General features: G+C 38.3%; 1 protein-coding gene across 6 annotated transcripts in view; it reads right to left on the bottom strand.

Moving 5' to 3' along the window:
• Positions 1 to 25,322, bottom strand: part of CHCHD3 (coiled-coil-helix-coiled-coil-helix domain containing 3) — a 269,997-nt gene that overhangs the window by 35,463 nt on the left and 209,212 nt on the right. For 3 of the 6 annotated variants that reach the window (XM_070617729.1, XM_008533743.2, XM_008533742.2), the window contains 2 exons: positions 20,325 to 20,395; positions 3,544 to 3,630 (listed from right to left, as the gene is read on the bottom strand). In XM_070617729.1, coding sequence (XP_070473830.1) covers positions 3,544 to 3,630; positions 20,325 to 20,395 — 158 coding nt within the window. The remainder of the gene's footprint in view (positions 1 to 3,543; positions 3,631 to 20,324; positions 20,396 to 25,322) is intronic. The other 3 variants (XM_008533744.2, XM_008533745.2, XM_070617730.1) reach the window with 1 other exon arrangement.

Genomic DNA, 25,322 nt, shown 5'->3' on the forward strand with positions numbered 1-25,322 from the left:
CATGTGTTTGTCCTAGCCTGCCACAGCTGTTGGCTCTAAAGAAAATGCTGGTTGCAGGAGGTAGCCACATAAAAGGGCAGCACTCATCTGCTTTATAGAGAGTTGAAAAGATTTACGTAATTTTTCTGGGGTCCCAGGATTTTTTTTTGGCATTACCCATAATGTATTTGTCCGTGGGATAAACAGAGACGCCTTCCCCCACAATTATATTTGCCTAAAGGAAAACACAGCTGCCTTTCTTGCATATTAAGACGCAACTGGAACTAGAGAGACCAAACAAAGATTTCAAAGGAAAGGAAAGTTTTTACAGCATAAAAGACACTCCACCATACCAAAGTTCATTGAAACTAAAAAGCCGAGACAAAGTAATGACTATTCTCCTTGGGGACAAAAGTCCTATTGAGCAAGAAGCTATAGGTACCATTTTCCAGCCAAGCCACCTGCTACTACTTGGAGCTATTGCAGATATTCAGGAGGCAGAATTTCAGAGTCCTTCCATCCATGGCGTTTGCGTGGGAGAGAGTGCCCGCATGTGTGCCCTGTGGCAAAACCAATAGGTAATTACTCGATGCTGTCACTGTGGGATAACTGAACCATCAAGTCGACTACTTAATGATCCCCTCATAGACGACCAGCATCACAATGCTAGCTACTGTTAAGAGGAAATGTTTGGAGGAACATGCTAACCCAAGCGAAAGCAGGCAGGCGACCTGTTCCTTTGAGAAGATACTGCACTGCTAAGAGGGCCTACCCCATCAAAAGTACAGAATGTAGCAAGAGAGGATAATGAACCTAATTAGAGTTAGTTATTATTTCCTATACTTACAATGGCATCTAATAACACCGCTGCCGGCAGTGCTGCTTTATGTGATGTCTTCTTCACGTGGCAACCTTTTCATAAATCAAAGCAAAAGCCAATACCAGACAGTTTCTTGTATAGCCTGCCTGACAATAAAAGTTAACACTGAACCTTAGCTGTTATCAATCTTCATAAATGTGTCCATGATGTGGCAAGACTACTCCACACTACAGTGGGGCTGCTGCTAATGCATGCAAGGTAGGGACCCACTAGGTTAATGGGACTTGACAATCAGTAGTTTTAATTGAGCCAGAAAAAGAAAGGGCTCTCTTATCCTTTTCTTAAAGCATATGAGTTTCTCCTCCGTGCCTTCGCTCCATCAGTGCCTTGCCTCAGAAAACGCCTACAATCAAGTTTAACACAGACTCGTATATTAGACAATAGAGACTCATGGGGAAAGCAGGTAAGTTGCTTTCATAAGAAAATAACTTGTTACAAAGTCTTTAATTGGCTTTCTTGGTAGAGAGCTACCTGACTTGAAGCTGTCCTGTTTCCAAGTTCAACTAGAAAATGTAACTGAGATGCACTTTGGTTTTGGAAAATACATAAATCTGTGTACATTAACAGAAGTGAAAAATAGTCCTCAAAAATAGCAAAAGTCAGGGCTGGCCCCGTGGCCCAGTGGTTAAGTTCGCGCGCTCTGCTGCAGGCAGCCCAGTGTTTTGTTGGTTTGAATCCTGGGCATGGACATGGCACTGCTCATCAAACCACGCTGAGGAAGCGTGCCACATGCCACAACTAGAAGGACCTGTAACGAAGAATATACAACTATGTACCAGGGGGCTTTGGGGAGAAAAAGGAAAAAAAATAAAATCTTACAAAAAAAAATAGCAAAAGTCAAGAAGTTTCCAAGTATCAATAATCCTTGCTTAACAAAAATTTACACTGTACAGAAATCTGAACTGAAAGAATTCCCAAATAAGGACAAACCTTAATGTAATAATTCTCCACTATATTTTGAATTTTGCTACAGTCTTAACTACTGTATTGATACTGTTCACAGGAAAGCCCGCCTCCTCTCTGGCATGTATTGGAGATGAATCCTGGCAATTAGCTCATGTCCAACAGAAATCAGCCCTGTATTAACAGCCTGTAATGAAGACCATCAAAAGCTAGATAAATCAAGCCATTAGGCTGGACAGAGAGAAGTCACATAGCCACAGTCCTCTGATTTGCTGAAGGAATTTATTTCAGCATGTATTTACTAAGTGCAGTATACGTGCTAGGTGCTTGGGGAGATCTACAAACACAGTAAGATACAACTCCTGCCCTCAAGGAGCTTTCATTTCAACTGGGAGTGAGGGTCACAACTGTAACTTGAAATATGACCTTGGTAACGGGCCTTTCAAACTCCCAAGACTCTGTAATTCTTACTTAGCTTTTCAGACAATGATTTCTTCTACCTTAAATTCAAGGTCCCTTCAGATGAAAACATTCTGAGTCAAAGTTAAAAAGCAGGAAAAAGTTTTATAAGAGTTTAATTCAATTTAGTAAATAACAATATGATGTTAATTGAGCACCTGTACTACTGAATAGTCCTGCTAAGATACAGCTCATGCCTTAAGGGGTTCTTGTTCTAGAAGGGAGATAGGTGCAGACAAACATGATACAAACTGGGTTGTAATAAGGATTTCAGTTAAAGGAACACAAAGGGAACAATTAATTGTGCCCTTTTTTTTTGGGCAGAGGGAGTGGGAAGGGAAGTGTCAAGGCAGACTTCAGAGACACTAACATATAAGGCAGGTCTTGACAAATGGACGAGTTTACCAGGAGGGAGATGCGGAAGGTGTGCTGTGCTACGGAGGCAGCGTGAGCAGAGCTGCAGAGGCATCAAGGTGCGAGGCACGTTCTCTCTTTAACCAATGATCTCTGAGCTCCACGAAGGAGCATGGCATAAGAGGAGGCTGAGGAGGTGTCAAAGGTTATTTTCACACTGTGATTTAATATTATTAAGTTTGGGGTGTTTGTCCCAACTTCTATATTATGATTTATTAGATACTGTCAATTATCCAGCTTTGAAGCAGAAACTTATTTCACTTTTAATCATATGGATCAGACTGATGGATGAGTATCTTGAGATTGCAAGGCAAACTGTTAAAAAAAAAACTATTATCATTTGCCACTACTTATCACTGTAAATCAGGATTATCCCAACATGGGCAACCAAATAAATAAATCTGGGTACTGAGGTTGACATAAGACTGTAGCCATTATCCTCAGCCCTTGAGTTTTTTGTGTGTGTGTGTGTGTGTGTGTGTGTGTGTGTGTGTGTGTGTGTGAAGACTGACCCTGAGCTAACATCTGTTGCCAATAATCCTCTTTTTGCTTGAGGAAGAGTGGCCCTGAGCTAACATCTGTGCCAGTCTTCCTCCATTTTGCATGAGGGACACCACCACAGCATGGCTTGATGAGCAGTGTGCAGATCTGTGCCCAGGATCCAAACACACGAACCCCAGGCCCCCGAACCAGAGTATGCTAACTTAACCACTACTCCACCGGGCCAGCCCTGGCCCCTGATTTTTAAATGCTGTATTCATGAAAGTAAGCTTCATTGTTTTCTTGATAATAAGCAAAGGTTGTAAATAAGCTTATAAACTACTGTTATATTAATAAAACAGCATATTATCAGTTCTAAGTGTTAGGATTCCACACAAGATTTCACTTGAAAACAGGATTCCACTCACTGCTTAAAAACTACTGGAGGGACCAGGAGATCAGGAGGGGCTGCTCCTTCCAAGGTTTCTGCATTTCTTTTCACTCTCCACAGGGATCTACATTTGTTCACAGAAGCAAGGTGATACCTGCAGTCAGGTTAACTTTTTAAATCCAGAATGTAGTTTACACACACACACACACACACACACACACACACACACACAGGCAAATGCACTATTTCTCTTTCTTTTTTGTTTCCCACTCCGTAACCTCTAGTATTTCATTCTTTTTTTTTTTTTTTAAAGATTTTATTTTTTCCTTTTTCTCCCCAAAGCCCCCCAGTACATAGTTGTATATTCTTCGTTGTGGGTCCTTCTAGTTGTGGCATGTGGGACACCGCCTCAGCGTGGTTTGACGAGCAGTGCCATGTTCGCGCCCAGGATTCGAACCAACGAAACACTGGGCCGCCTGCAGCGGAGCGCGCGAACTTAACCACTCGGCCACGGGGCCAGCCCCTCTAGTATTTCATTCTTAATTGCAAACATACAGGAGTAAAATAGGCTTTTGAGGACTACCCTAGACACTTAACCACAAGTGTCACTTTTATTTCTGAGAAAAATTATGATCAAAATGCCAAGCAACTGACTTCAGAACAAATTTTAAGATGAATTTTGTTTGTTCATTATAGACTACCAATCTATAATTGCCTACAACACTAAATTAATATAAATATTCTAAAGGTATGACAAGTTATTAGATGAGAATTATACCCTAAACTAACAATAGCTGTAATCATCCAAGCATAGCCTCCCATATGTATTTCTAACTAAATTACGTACTTCCTTAGCACGTTGAAATATAATTATTATTTTGAGTAGTGTTGCTGTTAGTTAATGATTTGACAGAAAACATTTGTCTTTAAATATGTTTTTAGAGGGATGGTATACTCTCAGTTGCAATTTTATATGTCCAGAGATTATCCTCTCAGGAAATATATATTGGATTATATGATGGGCATCAATTAAAAACACACAATTCACTCAACAGAAACTTGAACCATTGGTGACTATAATAATTAGCTAACTATTGACTACTTAGGATGTGCCAAGAACAGGAATGGACCTTATTTAATTCCTATATAACATCTCTGTGATTATCACCTTTTAAAAATGCAGAAAACTATGAAGGGGGAGGAGGGGTGGGGTGGAGTGGGGGAGAAGAAGTAACTTGCTAGAACAAGTCTATTGCATTGTGTGAAGGATAGCTATAAAGATTATGCCCAGTAGAAATTTTGCCCACACGGGTATTTACTATTTCATTATAGCTATACTGACATTATGAAATGGAAAAATTAAGAGAAGTCCCAATAAGTTAAAAAAAAATCAGGAAAACCAAGAACCACAAACAAGAGAAAATGAACATATTGTCTGGTATTTGCTATAGCAAAACCTGTAGCATATAAAACCTTCCTTTTTTCTTAAATCTACTTCCCAGATACTACATCATACAAAAGGGGAGGGCCGGCCCCATGGCGCAGCGGTTAAGTTCGCACGTCCGCTTCTCCGAGGCCTGGGGTTCGGACCCTGGGTGCGGACATGGCACCACCTGCCACGCCATGCTGTGGTAGGCATCCCACATATAAAGTAGAGGAAGATGGGCACAGATGTTAGTTCACGGCCAGGCTTCCTCAGCAAAAAAGAGGAGGACTGGTAGTAGTTAGATCAGGGCTAATCTTCTTTTTCAAAAAAAAAGGGGGGGAATTTTATGTCATGAAGTACAAATAGATGTATCATTAATAAGAATGGATCAGCTTTCTGAAGAACGTGGCCAAAAGCTTAGCCCTCAAATCTTTTAAAGATCTAGCCTTAATGCACTCTCTGGATCAACAATCCTATTTTCTTTGCATCATCAAGTTCTGAGAGCATCTTTTTCATCTGTCTTGTCGTCAGTTAGAAAGGTGAAGATGTGTATACATTTTGGTTTTCAATTCTTCTATTAAATCAGCTTCTCAGTGCTTCAGTTTCCAAATGCTCCAAAAGAGGTATGGATTGACATTTCTGCCAAAGGACAATTTTTTGGTCTGTAGTTTTTCCCAGAGTTAATGGAAAAAGTTCTACCACTAATCTTCTCAATTCACCTCTAAGGAATTACGAATGAGCAGCAAAAACTGCAAAGGTTGTGCCAAAATGTAATATTTTTAAATTACACAAGTCAAAAAAGCTGAAAATTTTCACGAAAAGTGCTTTCCTTTTCTTTAAAAAAAAAAGGAGGCTTGGAAAGCCAGATTTTGATTCATGCTGCAATAAAACCTCTAAGGTTAAGTAACCTAGGCCGTGCCAACTCAAACCCCGAAAGATCCCTACAGAAACTGACCCTATGTAGGGTTGAGAGTGCTTACTATATGCCTGGAATTTTACCTACATTATTCATCACCCCTTATAACAACAACATGAGGTGTCATATATACATTTCCTACATCAGCAAAAAGAAGGCCAACATAAGTGGCCCAATGCCACATAGTCAGGAGGACTGGTCATATTCAAACCCCAACTATGTTAGGGAAGCAAAAGTTTGTTTCACTGCAGCCTTTTTTTTACTGGTCAAAAACCAAACAAAAAAATCATTTGAAACAGAACCTGAGTGCCTGTCAGTAGGGGGTGGGCTCAGTAAACTATGGTAGATCAATGCCAAGGAATACTATGCAGGTATTTAAAAGAATGAGTTGGATTTATTATGTGTTGACAAGGGGGATATTTCCATAACAAACGTAAGTTTCAGAAAATACATATGGTATAATCTCACATTTTCTGTAAAAATAAAACAAAATCTATGTTTATTAATGTTTCTGTGGATAGAGATAAATGTGGAAGGATGACTATCAAACTACAACTTCACACACTTTACTTTTAAGGAGATGATCTGGAAGAAAAGAGGAAAAGATTACATTTGCCTTGTTAACAAAAAAAATACTACTACCTTGATAATTAAAAAAAACCAATAGCCATTTATTAATTTCATATTCTTTTCCCTACACTAAGCCTCCAGGAAGGTATCAAAAGGCAAAAATTGATCACAAAATGCAAATGGGAAGGAGAAAGAATACTTAAAAAGCTCATTTAATAATACTAGGATCTTCAGGTGGACTAACAGTAGAAAATTTACCTAGAATGTGAGCTAATTTTATATATCTTGGGTGCATACAATCATAATTACAGACATAAACCAAAAACTGTACATCCAGATAGACAACATCTGAATAAACCACACACAATTTGCCTCTAACACATTCTTTGCAACAATATGCAGAAGTTGGTACCATGTGAATTCTTAGGACACCATTCAAAGAGATCATGGTTAGGAATATTTTTAAAAGTTCACCATTATACCATTTCGATCCAAAGACAATCACACAAAATGGACCGCAGGGACGTGCTAAAATGAGGAACCAGCCCACTGACTCTTGGTGCCTTATCTCCTTGGGGCTTTCTCTCTGCTAAAATGCTCTAAGATTCCCCCAGACAGCATTCCATGAACCAAACCTTTCCTGAACTCTCCTTTCCCCATCTTTTCAATCAAAACTACTATTTCCTATGTCCCATTCTCTCAAGGCCCTGAAACTTGCTAAGAGATAATTAATACAGTAAGCTAATATGTACTTATTTTTGAATGGATATTATAATGTTAACATAATAATAATTAATGATACAGCAAATTGTGAGTATTATAATATGCACACATATTTATGCACCAAATATCATACTTGCATATTTGATAGAAGATGTGTAGAAACAATGACCAACTCAAAAGCCATAATTCTAATGGTGAGAATTATAGGCACCAGGAATGGGTGACAGAGAAAATTATTCCTAAGTTATGTAGAACTTTTGGTTGAATCCTCACACTCTATTAATTCAGCCTTTCAAAACTGGCATTTCAAGTCCTTCAGAGTCTGACTGCAATCTTCCTTTACGGCCTCATATTCCATCACACCTCCCCCCATGTTCATTCCAACCATTTCTAGCATTTGATTCCCTCTTCATGGGAAGCAATTCTCTATCTTCTTACCTTAAGAACACCTCAAGGTGAGAAGACCCAAGCTTATGCTATTCACCTCCTCCCACAATCCACATTCCCCTCTTTATTCCTACAGTGTTTTGTTTGTGCCTCTGTATCAGCATTTACCACATTTTAGTCACTTTTGTATTAATCTGTCTCCCCATGTATATTGTAAGGGTTTCGAAGGCAAAGATCATGGCCTTCTTCATCTCTGTATTTCCAGTTTATAAAAAACACCTGGAATGTCTGAGATTCTCAACAATTTTTCTTGAACAAATGCTAAAGTTATAATTCCTGTATCAGGTTTTGACACTTCTACAGAAAAGCTATACTTCAACAAGACCTCTGACGGCAGCGACTCAAACTTATATTTCTGTGTTTACAGTGTCTATAGAGCATGCAGCAAAGAGAAACTTGAAGGATGGCTGCACTGATATTAATGATGATAAAGTTCTCCAAAGCAAAGTTGTCACATTCATACCTTTCAAAATAGACATATGTCACTGAGCTCTTCATTGGGGAAGAAACCAAAGAGGACAGTGTGTCAGAATCCACTAATTGAAAAGAACTTCCAGGATAGGGGAGTTGACGAAATGGGTCTGCTGGCAAAATCCACTATCTCAAATTCAAAGACTTCAAAAATACCCCCAAACCAGCATCCAGCTAACCAAACCCAAACGACAAATGATCTAAGTAGTGACAAAGCATTTGATTCCTGCCTCTTGTCAACCAACCAGGATGTCTGAAAGATGCATTCTATACCTAGTAATGTCATTTTCTTCTTTACATTAGCATCTCTTGTATTGGAGAAACACTATCATGAAAAGAAAAGAACTGGTTAATTATGAGTAGTATCAAATGAGCTGTAATGGAAGTGTTATGAATGTAAATCAGCGAAGCCTGATGCAGAAAACAGCAGCATCTGGGCGTGCAGCTTGCAAAGTAATGAGACTGTGATGATGCGCTGGCACCCGGCTTTGATCACTTCATCTTGTTCAAGAGCTCTGCTGGGGAAACAAAGGTGAAAGGCACTGACCTCCTTCCCACAGCTTGCACAAGCACGGAAAATGGTAACGAATCAAGGATTGATCCCCTTCTCTCTTCTCCTTGCCAACACACCCCTTTTTCAGAACTGATGGTTTCGTAGTTGGGGGTCCAGCATAAAGCAGTCTGAGCAAGCTTCTACCATATGAAGTGTCGTGTCTGAACACGTCTACAGTAATTGGCAATTCATTTTTCATCCTGAAAGCAGAAGCAGGTGTATGCTACCTTCAAAATCCCAATCATAAACCACGCTGAGTGTGCCTCTCACACAGGCAGCTTTGTTGAGATCTATGCCAGTGGCAGGCTGGTGGACTTCAGAGTCTCCACAGATGGATGTGTCTCACAAATAAATGGGTGTTTGTGTAATCTCAGAAGCACAAGAGAACAAAATGAAGAGCAAATGGCAGCACATAAAAAAAAATCCCACCACACAACAGCAGCCCTTAGTCTTTCTTGTGTTAATACTGTAATTGGCAAATAGCTGACTTCTTTTAAGATCCCTACAAAACATGTTTAACATACTGAAAAGGGAGGTTTCTGTCCTTGAAAAGGAGTATAAAGCCCGAGGTACCACCACACAGCATTTCTTGCCAGCTTCATCCAGAAATGGTAGCTGAGGTGACTTGTGAAAGGAGCCAAGAGCAAGAACTCCCCTTAATGAGCACATCTATCAATTTTCAAGGGACACAGTTGATTACCAGCATTTAGACATACATACTCACAAAAGGAACATGGCAATTTAACGGTTGGCCACTGAATGAGAAAGCACATAAAATAGTTTAAGGCAGCCATGTGAGCAAGTTGGGGATGCCTGGTGACACTTTAACATGGGAACATGTGTGCTTTCGTTTCAACACGTAGGGAAGGGCCAAGATGCAAGCTTTTACAAGTTTTCAAGCATTTTGCCAGGACTCAATACATAGAATGAACAAATTGCTGCCGAAGATTATTACATTAAAAAGTACCAGTGTAACTGTATAAATGTTTCATTTACAAATTTATTAGTGCCAACAGGTCAATTTTGACCTCTAGTGACCCTGTGCACAGGAGAGTGGAGCCCTGCCTGGTCTTTTTGTGCCATCCTCTCACCTTCCGGCGCTGTATCAGACAAGGCATTGCTGGTACTCATGGGGTTTTCATGGCCAGTTTTTTTCAGAAGAGGGTGGCCAGGTCCTTCTTCCTAGTCTGTCTTAGTCTGGAAGCTCTGCTGAAACCTGTCCACCATGGGTGACCCTGTTGGCATTTGAAATACTGGTGGCATAGCTTTCAGTATTATAGCAGCCACGACAGTATGACAGCCGACAGACGAGTGGTGTGGGTCCCTGGCTGAGAAATGAACCTGGGGTGCCAGCAGTGAAAGTGCTGAATCTTAACCACTAGAACACCTTCATTTAGAAACACCGCCTTCAAAATCTCTTTATCAAAAATAACTTTCAAAACTTAACCAAGCCTATCTACCAGACTCTAGGCTAACAAGGAAGAGAGCAAATAGGCAAACATAATTTAATAAGGGGAGAAAAGTTAATTGTTACATAAATAAATAACGCAAGGTTTACTCCTATTTCTATAGCAGTGAATCATACTAAATGAACAGCTCTGACTTTCAGATAAGGATTCAAATTCTAATGAAAAAATACAATTATGGATAGAATTAGTTAATGCTGTAATTAAATTGAAGAAATTTATATTACTTAGGACAAATTACAATTAGAAGTTGGGTATTTTCAATATTTTGAGCATTTTTTCCTAATTAAAATTAACAGGGCCAGCTGGGTGGCATGGTGGTTGACTTCACGTGCTCTGCTTCAGCGGCCCGGGGTTCACAGGTTTGGATCCCGGGCATGGACCTAGCACTGCTGATCAAGCCATGCCGTGGCAGTATCCCACATAAAGGAGAGGAAGATTGGCACAGATGTTAGCTCAGGGCCTATCTACCTCACAAAAAGTAAATAATAAAAACTGATTAACAATGAATTTAGAATGTTTTAAATATAATTAACATTTAAAAAATGCAGTGATCTTAAGGGTTCATATTGTAGTAAAAATTGTATATACCTATGTAATGATAGCCCAGAAAACAAATATCCCCAATGCCTCAGAAACTTGGCTTGTGTCCCTTTCCTGTCATGTCCCCCTCTAACCCCAACAACCATCTTCTGATTTCTATCAGTACAGACTAATTTTTCCTATTTTTGAACTTCATATAAATGGAATTACGTAACAGATACTGTTTTGTGTCTGGCTTCTTTTTGCTTAACATAATGTTTCTGAGATTCATCCATGTTATTACACGTATCAATAATTTGCTTTTTAACTGCTGAATAGTATTTGACTTTATGAATATACCATAATTTGTTTATCCATTCTCTCACTGATGACCATTTGGGATTTTTTTCTAATTTTTGACTACTATGAATAACCTGATATGAACATATGTGTACAAATCCTTTTGTGGATGTATATTTTCTTTTCTCTTGGGTAAGTACCTAAGACTCGAACTGCTCGGTCATAAAGCAAATGTACATTTAAATTTATAAGAAACTGCTAAGCTTTTTAAAAGTGACTTTGCCATTTTATACTGCCACTAGCAAAGCATGAGAATTCTGGTTTCTCCACATCTTTTCAGACAATTAGTATTGTCAATCTTTTTGATTTTCACCATTCCAATGGTTTTAATTGTCATTTCCCTGATAACTAATGATGTTATTAGCACTTTTCATGTGCTAAATGGCCATTCTTCTATCTTCCTTTGAAGTGTCTGTTCAAGTCTTTTGCCTATTTTAAAAATTTTCTTAATAGTGTCTTAAGATGAATAGAACTTTTTAATTATGATAAGATCCAATTTATCAATTTTTCCACTTTGTTTGCTTATGTCTTAAGAAAAATCAAAAGAGATAGAAGTAGGAATCCTTGTTAGACTGAAACCACGAGAGATGATTTGGTAATTATACACTCAAACGAGCAACGAGAAAACATGTTTAAGTACAAGTATCCTGAAAGTCCTGGTTTCAATTTTAGTAACATAGTTTGACCAGAGGCACAGTAAATGGGCAACTACATACACCTTTAAGTTAATTATCTGGCTGAAAGCAAGGGAGGGTTGATCGCATTTGGAATAGGCTTACCAAACGACAGAATGACAAAACAGACACCACAATAAGGCCGAACCTATACAATTTCCCAGAGACTATCCTAAGAGCTGTCATTTTTAGGTGTAGATAATTTCTTTGACACAATTTTTAACCATGATCAAGACTTAAGATGGTTAACTTTGTAACTTTGATACAAGGATAGAATTAAAAATCGACCTCTTAGAAGTCTTCCTGGACATTTTAAAACATGGCAGGTCAGTCAGACAATAATTAGCTCTAATTGGCCCTCCTACAAGCTTCACTGCTTTCTACCTGGAGCTGAGTGGCACTCAAAAAGCAAAATAATTTTTTCTTATCTTTGAAAACATCAAAGGAAAATCAACGAAATTATTTCCAACTGGATCCTTTAAAAAGTAAATGAACTCTAGCTGGAATCAGCAAGAGGAAAAACTTAGTACTCCTAGTTAGATGTATCTTTTGGGAACTATGAGCTGTGCAGTTAGTTAATGACTCAAATAAGCAAGGATCAATAAACAAATTCCAAAATACCATGTACCCTAGAACTCAAAATGTTCTCATTTAAGGTATTACAATCCAAGGAAAGAAACAAGCTATCATTTCAGCAGAATCTTCATTTATCTAACTAATAGTGTGCAATTAATATTTCATATAACCATGTAGGGTATGCTAGATTCTTAATGGATTGTATTGATTTGGAAGAACGTTCAATGCTAATGTTCCTGTAGGGGAAAAGAGAACGATTTGTTATCTCACACGGAACAAATCACAAATTCAGGAGTTTCTGGCCACAAACCTAACGGCTGCAATAAGCCTGGCTTTGATAATTTACATGTAACACATAAACAGATTATATTAAAGGAAAGAAGATGCCCAGAGCAACCCAGACAAACCCCAACTGACATGGCTGGGACAGAGAAGAGAACTCCAGGCAGCGGATTTATGATAGGAGGTGGCTAACTGGCTGTACCTTCGGCAGCTCGTGTCACCACGTGAGGCTCCTTTACACACCATGTGGAAGTGATGAGGAATTTTCTGCAGTGACCCTCTTGACCTTGCGACCAACTGCAGATGTTCATGCAATGGCTGCAGCTTGCACTCTCTTTTGTGAAATAAAAAAATACTGTTTATGGTTTACACCCCTGCTCTGGCCCTTTTGAGCCCTACACTCCAATCAACTTTGCCATCTTGCCCTGCCCTTTTCTGCGGACACCTTTGGACTGAGCGGAACGTTGTGAGGAACGGTCAGGAAGTAGAGAAATGATGCAGATGGAACCCAAACTCCCAAGTGGTATTACTGTTTCTTGATATTTACTTATTCTCTAAGAAGAATAAGTCTGACGACCCAACCCAAGGAATAAAAAGAAACTAAATAACGATCTACACAGATCTGATTAGAAGGACTCTAGGGCCTGGTGCCATGGCCATGTGGTTAAGTTCGCATGTTCTGCTTCTGCGGCCTGGAGTTCGCCAGTTTGGATCCTGGGTGTGGACCTATGCACGGCTCATTAAGCCATGCTGTGGAGGCATCCCATATAGAAGAGCTAGACTGACTCATAACTGGGATATACAACTACATGCTGGGGCTTTGGGGAGAAGAAAAAAAATTAAAAAGAGGAAGATTGACAACAGATGTTAGTTCAGGGCCAATCTTCCTCACACAAAAAAAAGGACTCCATTCTTAAAGGGGAGAAAAACATTAAACACCTAAAGTTTCTTTACAAATCCAATTCTACATGCCCATCATAAGAAACATTGTCAAACACTGGGGGGTTCCAAAGCAGGTCTCACTTTCCTTGGAACTACTTTGTTGCTGGTGGGGTGGGGACAGGGACGGGGGAGACAAATTCATAGCTTGAGAGGGAGCAGACTACTCTCTACATATCCCCTGATGAGCTACAGAAAGGGCTGACACACCATCTAGAACATACCTAAAACAGCAACCACTGCCTTAGAATGGAATAAAACACAAGTCCATTTTTAGATGAGGACCAATGACAACTTTTTCATTCCTTTTAAACTTTTAAACCTTCTCAGTTTGAGTGCCCTAAAGAGAATGGCAGTTAGAATTTAGATTTTACAGATGGAAGAGACAAGTCAAAGACGTAATAAATAACCTGCCTGCGGAACTGGGTGTTCTAAAAAACCAAGACTATGTTTTAGCCAAATGCGCATTTGCCATTAGCTCCATATAACTAAGAATCTTCTTAAGCTTATAAACATGGTTCTTCAGTTTCAGAACTGAAATCTTCCTCCAGCAACACATCCACAAACTCTAGAGGGTTCATGAAATATTGTGGACGTTGACAGAGGTGAGCTCATGTCTAGAAAACAGAAAACAACAAATAACCCAGAATTTCTAAATAGGCAATTGTAGCCAAGCTTATGCACAAAAGGTACAGACATATTTACCTTGTCTAGAATTTTGCCTCTTCAATTACTAAGTCTCTTACTGAATAATCAAGATGGTACTTGGCTCCAAGGACCATAGGGAATAAAATGTCACCACTGCAGCTGCTATATTTCCTGCTCACAGCCCTTCAAATTAAAAAAGGGGGAAGAAAGGCCCAATACAAATGCAGAATTTAATTAGTTAGTAAAAGCCCAAATCCTTGCCCGAAGCCCTGTTCTTCCTGTAATATCGCATTCTTTTCTTCTTGTGTAAACTTTTCATTATAAAGGAGACATCTTTATAATACAATAACTCTAGTTATAATGTAACTGCTGGTAACATAACTCCTGCATTAGAAAAGGCAGCATGTTCAAGTAATGTTGTTTTAATACAATTTGTGTTCAGCAGAAACCAAGTCAACTTGGTCATTTAGAATTTGATCAATGTGAATTAGTGTCTTACTGAGATAAACCATTTGATCATTTAGAAATTGATCAATGCGAATCAGAGATAAAACATTTATCATGTACATGTGGTATATCAGAGCCATTCACGCAGAACTAAAGTAGGTTATAAGTAGACATCAATGAGTGTTAGAGACGATGTGCAGGGTACCTGTCAGCTGCAGATACAAATATATGTACAACAGTATATAATTTTAATCCTTTTGATAAGGCAAGTTTTCAATAAGGCAGCTGCAGTCACTGAAAAATTGCAGGAGCTCAACTTTGGAGAAACTGGAAAGAGAAGCACAGCAAAACTGAATAGCTCGAACTTTTGAAATAAGTTTTAATTAAAAGTTTAAGCAGAAAGGTAAGTAACATAAATTTACTTGACTAAACTTCCAAAAGAGTTTTAAGACTATTAATCAGAGTAAACTTTGTACCTGCAGTACAATTAGTTCTATTAATCTAATATTTCCAAATTGAAGTCACATTGACATTCAGGCACACTGGCTTATGCATCTAACAGAATTATAAATTTGCCAGTCAAAACCTTATTTAATTATTTTACAGCCAATTAAGCAGGATCTTTAAACACTGTTGCTTAAAACTGTCCATGATCCACACGCGTTATTACAGAGCGCATGAGAAACACCTGCTGACAGCAGTGCCGCACCACCCTCGGCTTCACTGACTCATTCCTGCTACAGCTGTTAAAATCACACGGGCAAAAGAGAAACGAAACCCTAATAAAACCAAGGACATTTTAAAGTTAAAAGATTTTACATTGAAGAAAACCTTTGAATATATGGTAATACTTAGAAAATCCATTTTATCTGTCAAGAGTTTTGCATAGCATTCCTCGGATACTCTAAAATCACCTAAACTTCTTCCACAGAGTAACTAATCTTTTAATACGTTGTTGTATATGAGGCCTCTAACATGAGCCTCAATTTCTAAGTCAGGTTTCAACAACTTCGTTCAAGGATACCAGCGAAAACCCCTTCTAAAGTCTTGCACACAAAGCAGAATTACCAGTTTTCATATATGATTTCATAGAATCATACTCCTTTACAAGTGTGTCATCTCTCAAAGAAACTGAAGTCAAGGCAAAGTCAGACCTCTCATGAAAGCATTCCAAAAGTATTTTCAATAGATCTACGTCACTTCCCATATACATATTTTCTCCTTTATGGAAGACAGAAACTGGCCACTTCATTATCTAAAGGACAGCATGGGAATGAAATAGCAATCGTCTTTAAAATGCTTGTTGTTTGTTTGATATTACATTGTCTTCACCAGGTTTACATTGCCTTTAAAATATTTCACATTTCTTTGATATTCACCCTACATTTGCTTGGTATTTGTTTTTATATTTTAAAAACAATTTGTGAGTACATAACACTCTAGGAACGACGTTTTCTTTCTGTAGGTGTGGAATACTGGCTCTAACCCACCCAAAGAGATCTGATTCTGATGCTGACCAAGAAATAGGGTCCTCATGGCATCCAGTCTGTAGTGCTCTGACGCATCCCTTCCTGTGCTGTGCTGCCATGGGTGCTCTGTGTGCTGGCTCCTAGCTGGGCTGGGAGCTCCCTAAACATAAGAACTCATTCTAACGTTTTTCTGGAGGGTTTAACATCATCTAGATTTTGTTTGGAAACACGTACATAAATTTATCCCATGATGCATAGTTTCATAACTTGAGTTGGACATAATAACATTATTACAATATATATCATATATAATAAAAATAAAACCCATTATCTGTTAAGCATTAACCTTGTTCTAGACCTGTGCTAACCACTATCAATGCAACATTATTTAATATAGTATTTTGTTTAATTACCTTTATGGTGGCAAATAAGGATTAATACAGAACGTAATTTTCAAGAGCTATAAAACACGGTCCTAGCACCATATAACTACGAACCAGTACCATAAGTTGCTCTACTTAACAGATAATAACAACGTGTGATAAAGGCAATAGAAGACCCTACTTATCTCCTTCACAGCTGTGTATTTAGAACTCAGCACAGGGCATGTCACATAGGAGTGTTATGAATGAATGGCGTGTTGATAAAATAGGAAAAAATATTCCATTAAATCTAAGGTGTTTTAATGGTTTACTGACAACATTTTAAACTGAAGGACTGAAGTGTGAGTTAATATTTAAGGATCCCTAGAATAATTCCATTAGCCGTCCTGGCAGGATGCATCAATGTGGCTGGGGTTCATCATGTGCTGCCTCAAATGCTCTTAGCTTGCTTTCTCTTTACAGTGATTTTGTGTGACCCCCTATCAGGTGTATAATATTGCCCTTGAAATTGCAATTTAAAAAGCTTCCATCTCCTGTAACCAAGATGCACCCAAATGAATCCTTCCATCAGATAAAATTAACTAAATCTTCCTCAAAGTCCTTCAGAGCTTGTTACTAAGAGGGACTGCTGAGATCAGCTCTGTCACGCTATGGAAAGAATATCGTATACTAACTTGCAAAAGATTGAAGCAGTCATGATTATCCGAGATGGCCAAATTTCTAAGGAGAAACAAGGTTCCACTGAGTAATCTCCGTGCCTTGAGACGGTAAGCAACTCTTCTAGCCAAAACACTATCACTTCTCAGGTGTGCAGTTAATGAACTCATTGCAAACTGAACTACAGCATTCTAGGAAGTTCAGTCTAACAAGTAGCAGCTGAAAAAAATGATATAATGAAAGCCACTCTGACAAGCTAGCTCTTGAAATTCCTCCACTGCGTGTCAAACCTGGGTTTTTGTTTATACTGGAGTTACCACAATGGCAAAGTCTGAGGGCAGAGTCCCCAAGACTGTCCACACATCTGACATTATCTGCAAGTTCAAGGGGGTCCCCAAACCACCCTACGCATCAATAATTCCCTAACAGAACTCACAGAAGTCACAGAAAGCCAGTAAACTCAGTTACTGCTTCTTATGGAAAATGATGCAGAGAATCAGCCAAAGGAAGAGATACACAGGACAAAGTCTGGGAGGGTTCCAATGCAAAGTTTCCATTGTCCTCAGGATGTGCTACCCTCCTGGTATCAATGTGTGACAATATGTACAGAGGATTATCAACAAGAGGCTCACCCGACTTCCATGGCCAGAGTTTCATTGGGGCCTCAAGACACAGGCTTGCTTGATTACCCACACGTCAAATTCAGTCTCTAGCACTACTTCCCAGAGGTTGGGCTGATACCGCAGGACCCAATGGGCCCATCACGAATAAGATGACACTTGTATCACTCGGAAATTCCAAGGGCTTAGACGTCATCTCCCAAGAGCTGGATCCAAAGGCCAGACTTCTCTTTGAGAACCAAATTCTTTACTATACCAGATGAGTAGGATCTAATAAAGAATATCTTAAAAAGATAAGAGAATGATGCTTCTGAGGCTCTCATTAAAACTAAGTCTAAGGTACAGGTTCATGCTGTGTTGAAGAAGGTAAGTCATTGTGACATTTGTTTTTGTGCTCCACGTAGCCTCTCACTCTCCAGTAGGCTAGCCCAGCCTGAATGACATGGCAACTGGGCAAGACTTCAGACAAGAGATTCTTCTCATCTAAAACCAGATTTCTCTCTATATATAAAATCAAGTTTCTACCAATTTTCCACTCTCCTACATTCATATTTCTGGTTCTCCTTTGCCCCTTCGATCCAAGCGTTATGGGCTATATTGCGTCACCCCAAAATTCAGATGTTGAAGTCCTAATACCCAGTATTCTGAAAGAGTATTGGGACAGAGGGTTTTTAAAGAGGTAATTAAGTCATTTATAAGGTAATTAAATTAAATGAAGTCATTAGGGTGGGCCCTAATCCAATGTGACTTATAAGAAAAGGAAATTAGGACACAGATGCAGAGAAGGAAGACCATGTGAAGACCCAGGGAGAAGACGGCCATCTGCAACCAAAGGAGAGAGGCCTCAGAAGACACCAACCCTGCGGACACCTCGATCTTCCATTGCCAGCCTCTGGAACTGTGAGGAAAGAAATGTCTGTTGTGTAAGCCAGTCAGTCTGTGGTACTTTGTAACGGCAGCCCTAGCAAGCTAATACATCCATCAATCACTAATTCATGCCTAATCTTTCAATGATTTTTTTGCATCTATCTCTTTCTTTTCTCTTTCACTTAGAGAGACTTCTCATCTGTTACTTCCGCTTCTTGTTTCTCATGCCTCCAATCAAACCTCACATACATAGTCAGATTAACATTCCTAAAGGAGCACAGACATCAGGGTACTGACTTGGTCAAACGCCTTCCAATGACTTCTTGTTAAATGAAGAACAACTTTTTAGCCTAACAGCTAACGAATGACCCTACTGACCTTTCCAATTTTATCTGGCACTAGCCTCCCTGAGTCAAACCATTGATCTTAACTAATGTGTCATCCACCCAAAATGGAGCATGATTTTCCTCCTGAATACCTTTCCTTTCTACCTACTCAATATTCTTCTTTAAGCTTCGACTAAAATATCTTCTTTATGATGACTTCATAGATCATTCTAGTCAGAATTGATCTCCTTTGATTTATCTTAAATTTTAGTTATCTGTATAGTTATCATCCTACAATGCAGAAATACTTAGGGTGCCAAGTCAAAAGTTCTTATAGTATAGAGACAAAAAGGTTAAAGAAATGTTACTTTATCACTACGGAGAAAAATAAAAAAAACATAACTTTAAAATACATAGGTAGAGTATCTTTTAAAATCAAATCTACATCCAATTCTATCTCTAAGTTCTTAGGATAGCACATTAATATTTAAGAGTGAGATTTGTGGCCCATTCTTAGAAAGTCTCGTCCTAACTGCCCCTAGTGAGATAATTTACTAAGGAAGACTGGAGTTTTTGTCTATTTAAATAAACCGCAAACCATCTTTAAAAAAACATCTTTTTTTTTAAGTCAACATTAAGATAACACTAATATCCATTACCGCATAAATTACACTACAACAGAAAGTAATAATGTTCTACCTTAGGGTTTAATCATTCTATCAAATGCTTATAAACATGTGCAAGGAAAGAGGTCAGAGCCCAATGCAATCTTTTAACTAAATCTGTCACAATACCTTTTTTCGCTTCACTAATTTATGCATGTGCTATTAACAGGGGTTACACAATAGAACTATTTATACACTCAGGAAAATTCTGAATGATGTGTTCTTACCTAATGTGAGAAGTGGCAGCAAAGGGAAAGTACAGGGCTAGGGGTCATGGACACTTTGATCCATCAATTACAGAACATTCATTTAAACATTCCAAGGATTAACAGAGGTAACAATTTAATATTGCCTTCATTACCAAGGGCAAGGTAAAGTCTGTGATTTAAATGCTTTCAAGGTACATATGAAGAAATGAAAACAGCTTAAATATGAGAAAGGTGGATACCCAAATCTGGACATGCCCATCATTTCATTATACAAAAGTGAATGGTTTCTATGTTTCTATTAATAGTGATAGCAATTTAACATCAGCTTCATAAACAAGGGCAATCTCTCTTATATATTACTCCAAATGAAAATTCTATTACCATTGCTTTCAATTTTCCCTTAGTTCATAAAATTGAGTTGCAACAAGCTTTCATCAAATGCCCTTTCTTTGCATCTGAATTCCAGGGATCCATCTCACCCATCCAACACCCTTCCAAGTATTCCAGAGGGCTACATAACCATCTTCTGTTCAACAAGCAATAAGGTTGTACTTTCAGCTTGTCAAGAAGAGTAAATAATTATAATACTATTAAAAACTTACTTGAACTTTGCTTCCACCTCTTCAGCAGCTTTCTGATATTGTTCAGTGGTGACTTTGTAGAACTCTGAGCTCTGTGGATAAAGATTGATAGTAGAATTTTCATTATCCAAGAGGACAAAATGTGTATAAGACTTACAATTACAAAAAAATACACAAAATCGTGTTTCACCCACTCAAGCAGGAGAGAGATTTCTCAAATATGTGGCATGGAAACTTATAAAATTACACGTAAAGGTATCCATTTAAATAATAGTACAGTTGGTTGTAATTACAGAGTAAACTTTCATAGTTATAATCCATCATTATTTGATCCTTCTGAGAAAATTCCTAAGATATTTTTGAAAGATTATTTACATCTCCCTTATTTGGAATCTACCACTGCAAGATCAAAGGATGCTTGAGACTGAATAATGAAATTCACACATGTAACATTTGCCTATTATTCCAGTGTTCCACCTAGCATATTAAATGATCATTTCTTTTTACACAGTGCTTTTGTCCTCAAGATGGATACTCTATGGAATAGAATGTGTTCTCTCACCTCCACGTGACCACAAGACCATCAATATTTATAATAAATTAATCAGTAAAAACAAGGGGGCAGATTTAGGTAATTTTTACATAAAAAATATTTCCAGGGGCCAGCCTGGTGGCACAGCAGTTAAGTTTGCACGTTCCGCTTCTTGGCCACCTGGGGTTTCGCCGGTGCAGACATGGCACCGCTTGGCATGCCATGCTGTGGTAGGCATCCCACATATAAAGTAGAGGAAGATGGGCACGGATGTTAGCTCAGGGCCAGGCTTCCTCAGCAAAAAGAGGAGGACTGGTAGTAGTTAGCTTAGGGCTAATCTTCCTCAAAAAAAAAAAAAATTTTCACTGTTACATGAATGAACAGACAAAGCAACACAAATGAAGTTGCAATAGCAAAGTAATGCCTTTCCTGGGCAGCAAAATTAAAAATTATCCATTCTGGCTGGCTACTCTGAAACCCATCTTACTGCAGGGAGTGGCCTAAATGACCCTATGACCCCTCAGACTCAATGAAGTCCTGTAAAACGCATTGCAGTATAAAAGAACTCAACACAAGACAGTGGTTTATCGTGCACCTTCATTCCCTAATCACTCAGGGTTCACATGCATGACTTGAGGTAGTTTATTTTTTAATAAATCATTGTTGGTTGGTGAGAAAATGAAAATGAAATCCTCTTCACACCAGTGACCCCTTTGCATTTAACAATCCGGGTTGCCCAATGACAGTCACATCCAGGTTTGTTGGATGTAGATAAAATCAATAGGTATGTGATTAGACAGCAGACTCAGGGTGACTGCAGCAATGGACAGGTCACCATTTGAGATGATGAATGGCTCTCTATCAACCTAGAGTCCTATACGACGCTAACATTTACCATAATCTTATTTGGGCTGCGATTTATCTTTCTTGCACCTGATCAATAAAGATGAACAGAACAGTTGTAAAGATCGATTGTAATTTTTTATCATTTTCAAGCATGAAGGTGCATTTCTGACATGAAGACAATATTCTAAGTGTACTGCTTCTGCATTTTTTAAAATTGCAATTTGAGTGATCAACTGCACTAGTCCATATGCCGAGAGGTTTTAATTCACCTGTGGGTCTGAAGCTATCAAAAAGCCATTTGTCTTCTCACATATTTTAACTTCAGGTTGTGTCACACCTTCCTATCCATTCTACTTATAAGATTTTTCTTTCCTTTAACACACACACCAGGCCTGACATGCTATTTTGCAATGTTTGGTTTAAGCTTTACTTCAAACCCTTCTAACAAAGAGGGCAGCAAAAAGGCAGTTACTAATCCACCACTAACACTGATGAGACTTTTTCCCCATCTTACTGTGATGACCTGTCACGTGGGCATTATGTTACTGAATTATCTAATAAAATGCTGGCAAAAAAATAACATTTGATTAATACTGTCACTTATTTTACGCATTGAAACTGCAATGTCTGGACAGAACAGGACTAGGTTAAAAGATCTGGTTTCTGGTTTTGTTCTGTGACCTTCAGCAGGTCCTCCAACCTCTCTCAGCCTCCTTTCCAGGGTCCCTAACCTGTAAAATACAGACGATACTAGCCCTGCTTATCTCTGTCAAAGCTCTTGTACAAATCAAATAAGAGAGACAAGAGAGCTGTGAAACCTGCTGAGTGTTTTTGTAGAGTAAGATCAACATCCAAATAAGATAATTTTAGAGGAAAAGAACTAATTTGTGCAACCCCATTCTGGGTACAAATGTGAAATGATCAAAAGTAAATCCTAACTAAGCTTTCTAACAGAACGATGCACAAAAGCAACAGTTCTGCCATAATATAAATTAGTGAGCTTCCCTCTGCTTGGCAACGCCAAATGCAGGCAAAATTATTACTCATTTTGTCAAACTTTCCCCCAGGGTGTTAAACACAAAAAACCTGTACCTGTGTTGGCTGCAAACTTGGCATATAATTTCTCATATTAAAGTTTTAGGCTTTATTTATGCTCCACATTTCCACCTCAGTGCCCAGTTTCCCACATTGCATAGATCTTTCTAACAAAAGTCCCCAGGAGGCAATGCCATATAACAACTAAGTGAATAAACACAAATGTGCCCAAGATCTGTATGTAGACATTACTTAATTTATTTCAGTATTTACTTATTCATTCAACAAAATTAAATCCTTATTATCCCAATAATGTTCATCCTGGGGAATCAGATCCTCAAGAAGCTTTCCATCTGATACAAGAGAAAAGAAAAATTATTACAACGGAAGGTCGCAAAGGATAAGTTAGAAGTTGCGGATAGTGTTACCGGAGTTCAGAAAGAAGTAAAGATCTCTCTTAGTCTCAGAAAACACTTTTAAAAATGAATACATAAATAAATAATAAATGAATAACACTCTCAATATGCTTGCCAGCAGGAGAATGGATAAATACTGAGTATTCATACAGTGGTGAAAAAGAATGAGTTAGACATACAGGTGGAGCAAAAAAAGCAAGTTGTAGATATGGTAGGGTGAGATTTATGTCAAGTTTGGAAAAGAGCAAAGTAACAAAATAGGATTAGTAAATAGCAAGTTCCATTGATTATCTCCAAGTGGTGGCAGTTTGGTGGTGGTGATGGAAGGGGATGAGAGGGGCAGAATGCCCTAAAGGAAGGGAACACAGTGGGGCTTCACTGCATTGTTGTATTTCTTAAAATGAGGTGTACACAGCTAGTTGTTACATTGGTTATAAATACTCTGTAATATATACAAAAATTGTATTACTCTTCTCCCCCTCCCAAAGGAGCTAATTAACCACCAGTAATCTAGTTTGGCTAGAACATTAAAATATGTGTGTCGGGGGGACACATGCTGAAGAGGTTGGCTAAGTCGAGATTTTTACATACATTCTTGAATGCTAAGTGATTGCAGAATGTTCACACATTACTAAATAAAAGTGCTTTTTTTCAATTTTGTACTGTGAAATAATTTTAGACTTACAGAAAAGGGGCAAAAATAGAAGGTTCTTGTATATCCTTCACCCTCGTTCCCCTCATGCCAAAATCTTAGATAATCATAGTACAATTACCGAAACTAAAAAATTAACAATGTTATACAATACAATACTACTAACTAGTAGTAACTAAATTACAGACTTTATTTGGATTTCTCCAGTTTTTCCACTAATGTCCTTTTTCTATTCCAGGATTCAATCCCAGATCCCATATTGCATGTATTTGTCATAGCTCCTTAGTCTCCTCTAATCTATGACAGTTCCTCGGTCTTTCCTTGTCCTTTATTACCTGACACTGCTGAAGAACACTGGTCAGAAATTTTGTAGAATGATTCACGATTTGGGCTTATCTGATATTTTCTCATGATTAGACTGATTCTATTATGCATTATTGGGATGAATACCACAGAAGCAATGTGCCCTTCTACCCCAAACTGCTCCAAGAAAACTTTGGCTTCAGACCACGCCTACCAATGCTGCAATGTTCCTGCTCTGAACGGGAAGAAATAGGTAGTAGATGTACCATAACTTTGAGAAAGGGTGCTTTTGTTATCTGTGTTGTCTTGAGATGGTAATAGGTTGTATATGCTGCTATTCTTGTTTACTAACTATAAATTACTGCTATTTTAATGTATCATTATAATCAAATTTGTTATTTGGTCAGCCCTATAGTTTGTGGCAGTATGATACACATTCATTGTATTTTTGTCTGACCATTTTCGAATAGCCAAATTTTAAGACCTGTATGGTCTGTGCTTCAAATAAGCAATAGCCACATTCCTGTTTTCAAAGAAGGTGGAGATTATATATATTTATGTATCTAAATATGGCCGTACACAAAGCAATTATATATACATCACCTCCAAATTTTGTTGATATACTAAGTTTTCATACCGTATGGGGTATGGGAGAAACAAGCTGGTGAGATGACCTTAAGAAGAGAACCAAGAAGAGCAGGTAGAGAAAGTTGCCCATGACCTGATAAGGTGGTCTTTTCATGATTGATCACTTCTTTGTGTATGGCCATATTGTTTCTAGGCCTGTAAGGTCCTTCACGGCCTAAAATTTAAAGATACCTTCACTCGTATTCATTCTGCAGTTTCCTGCTCCAACAACAACAGGTAAAATACTGGGCATGATTTGTCCAGTGGTACTACAGATTTGTGGCAGGTAAATGTTACTTAAATCAAATATTAAAAGTCTAATTTATTATTTCCTTCAAAGCATAACTTTTTATTGTTTGATATAAGCAAAAAACACATTTTCCACCAAGACTTTCTTTAAGAAGGCAAATTCAAAGTAGAATAATAGTATCTTTTAGAAGTTTTGGCACTACCAAAAATCTGATAAAGGCTTGTCTTCTTTTGTCAAAGATAAGTGAAACAGGAGTCCCTTGGAGGTGAACTATCTCCAAAATAACACCATAATTCTAGATCTGGGAGATGTTTCTGTCACCCAAATTAGAGGACAAGCCATCACTGGAAACAAGAAG

The sequence above is a fragment of the Equus przewalskii genome, chromosome 4, assembly GCF_037783145.1.
Source record: "Equus przewalskii isolate Varuska chromosome 4, EquPr2, whole genome shotgun sequence".
NCBI lineage: Eukaryota > Metazoa > Chordata > Mammalia > Perissodactyla > Equidae > Equus > Equus przewalskii.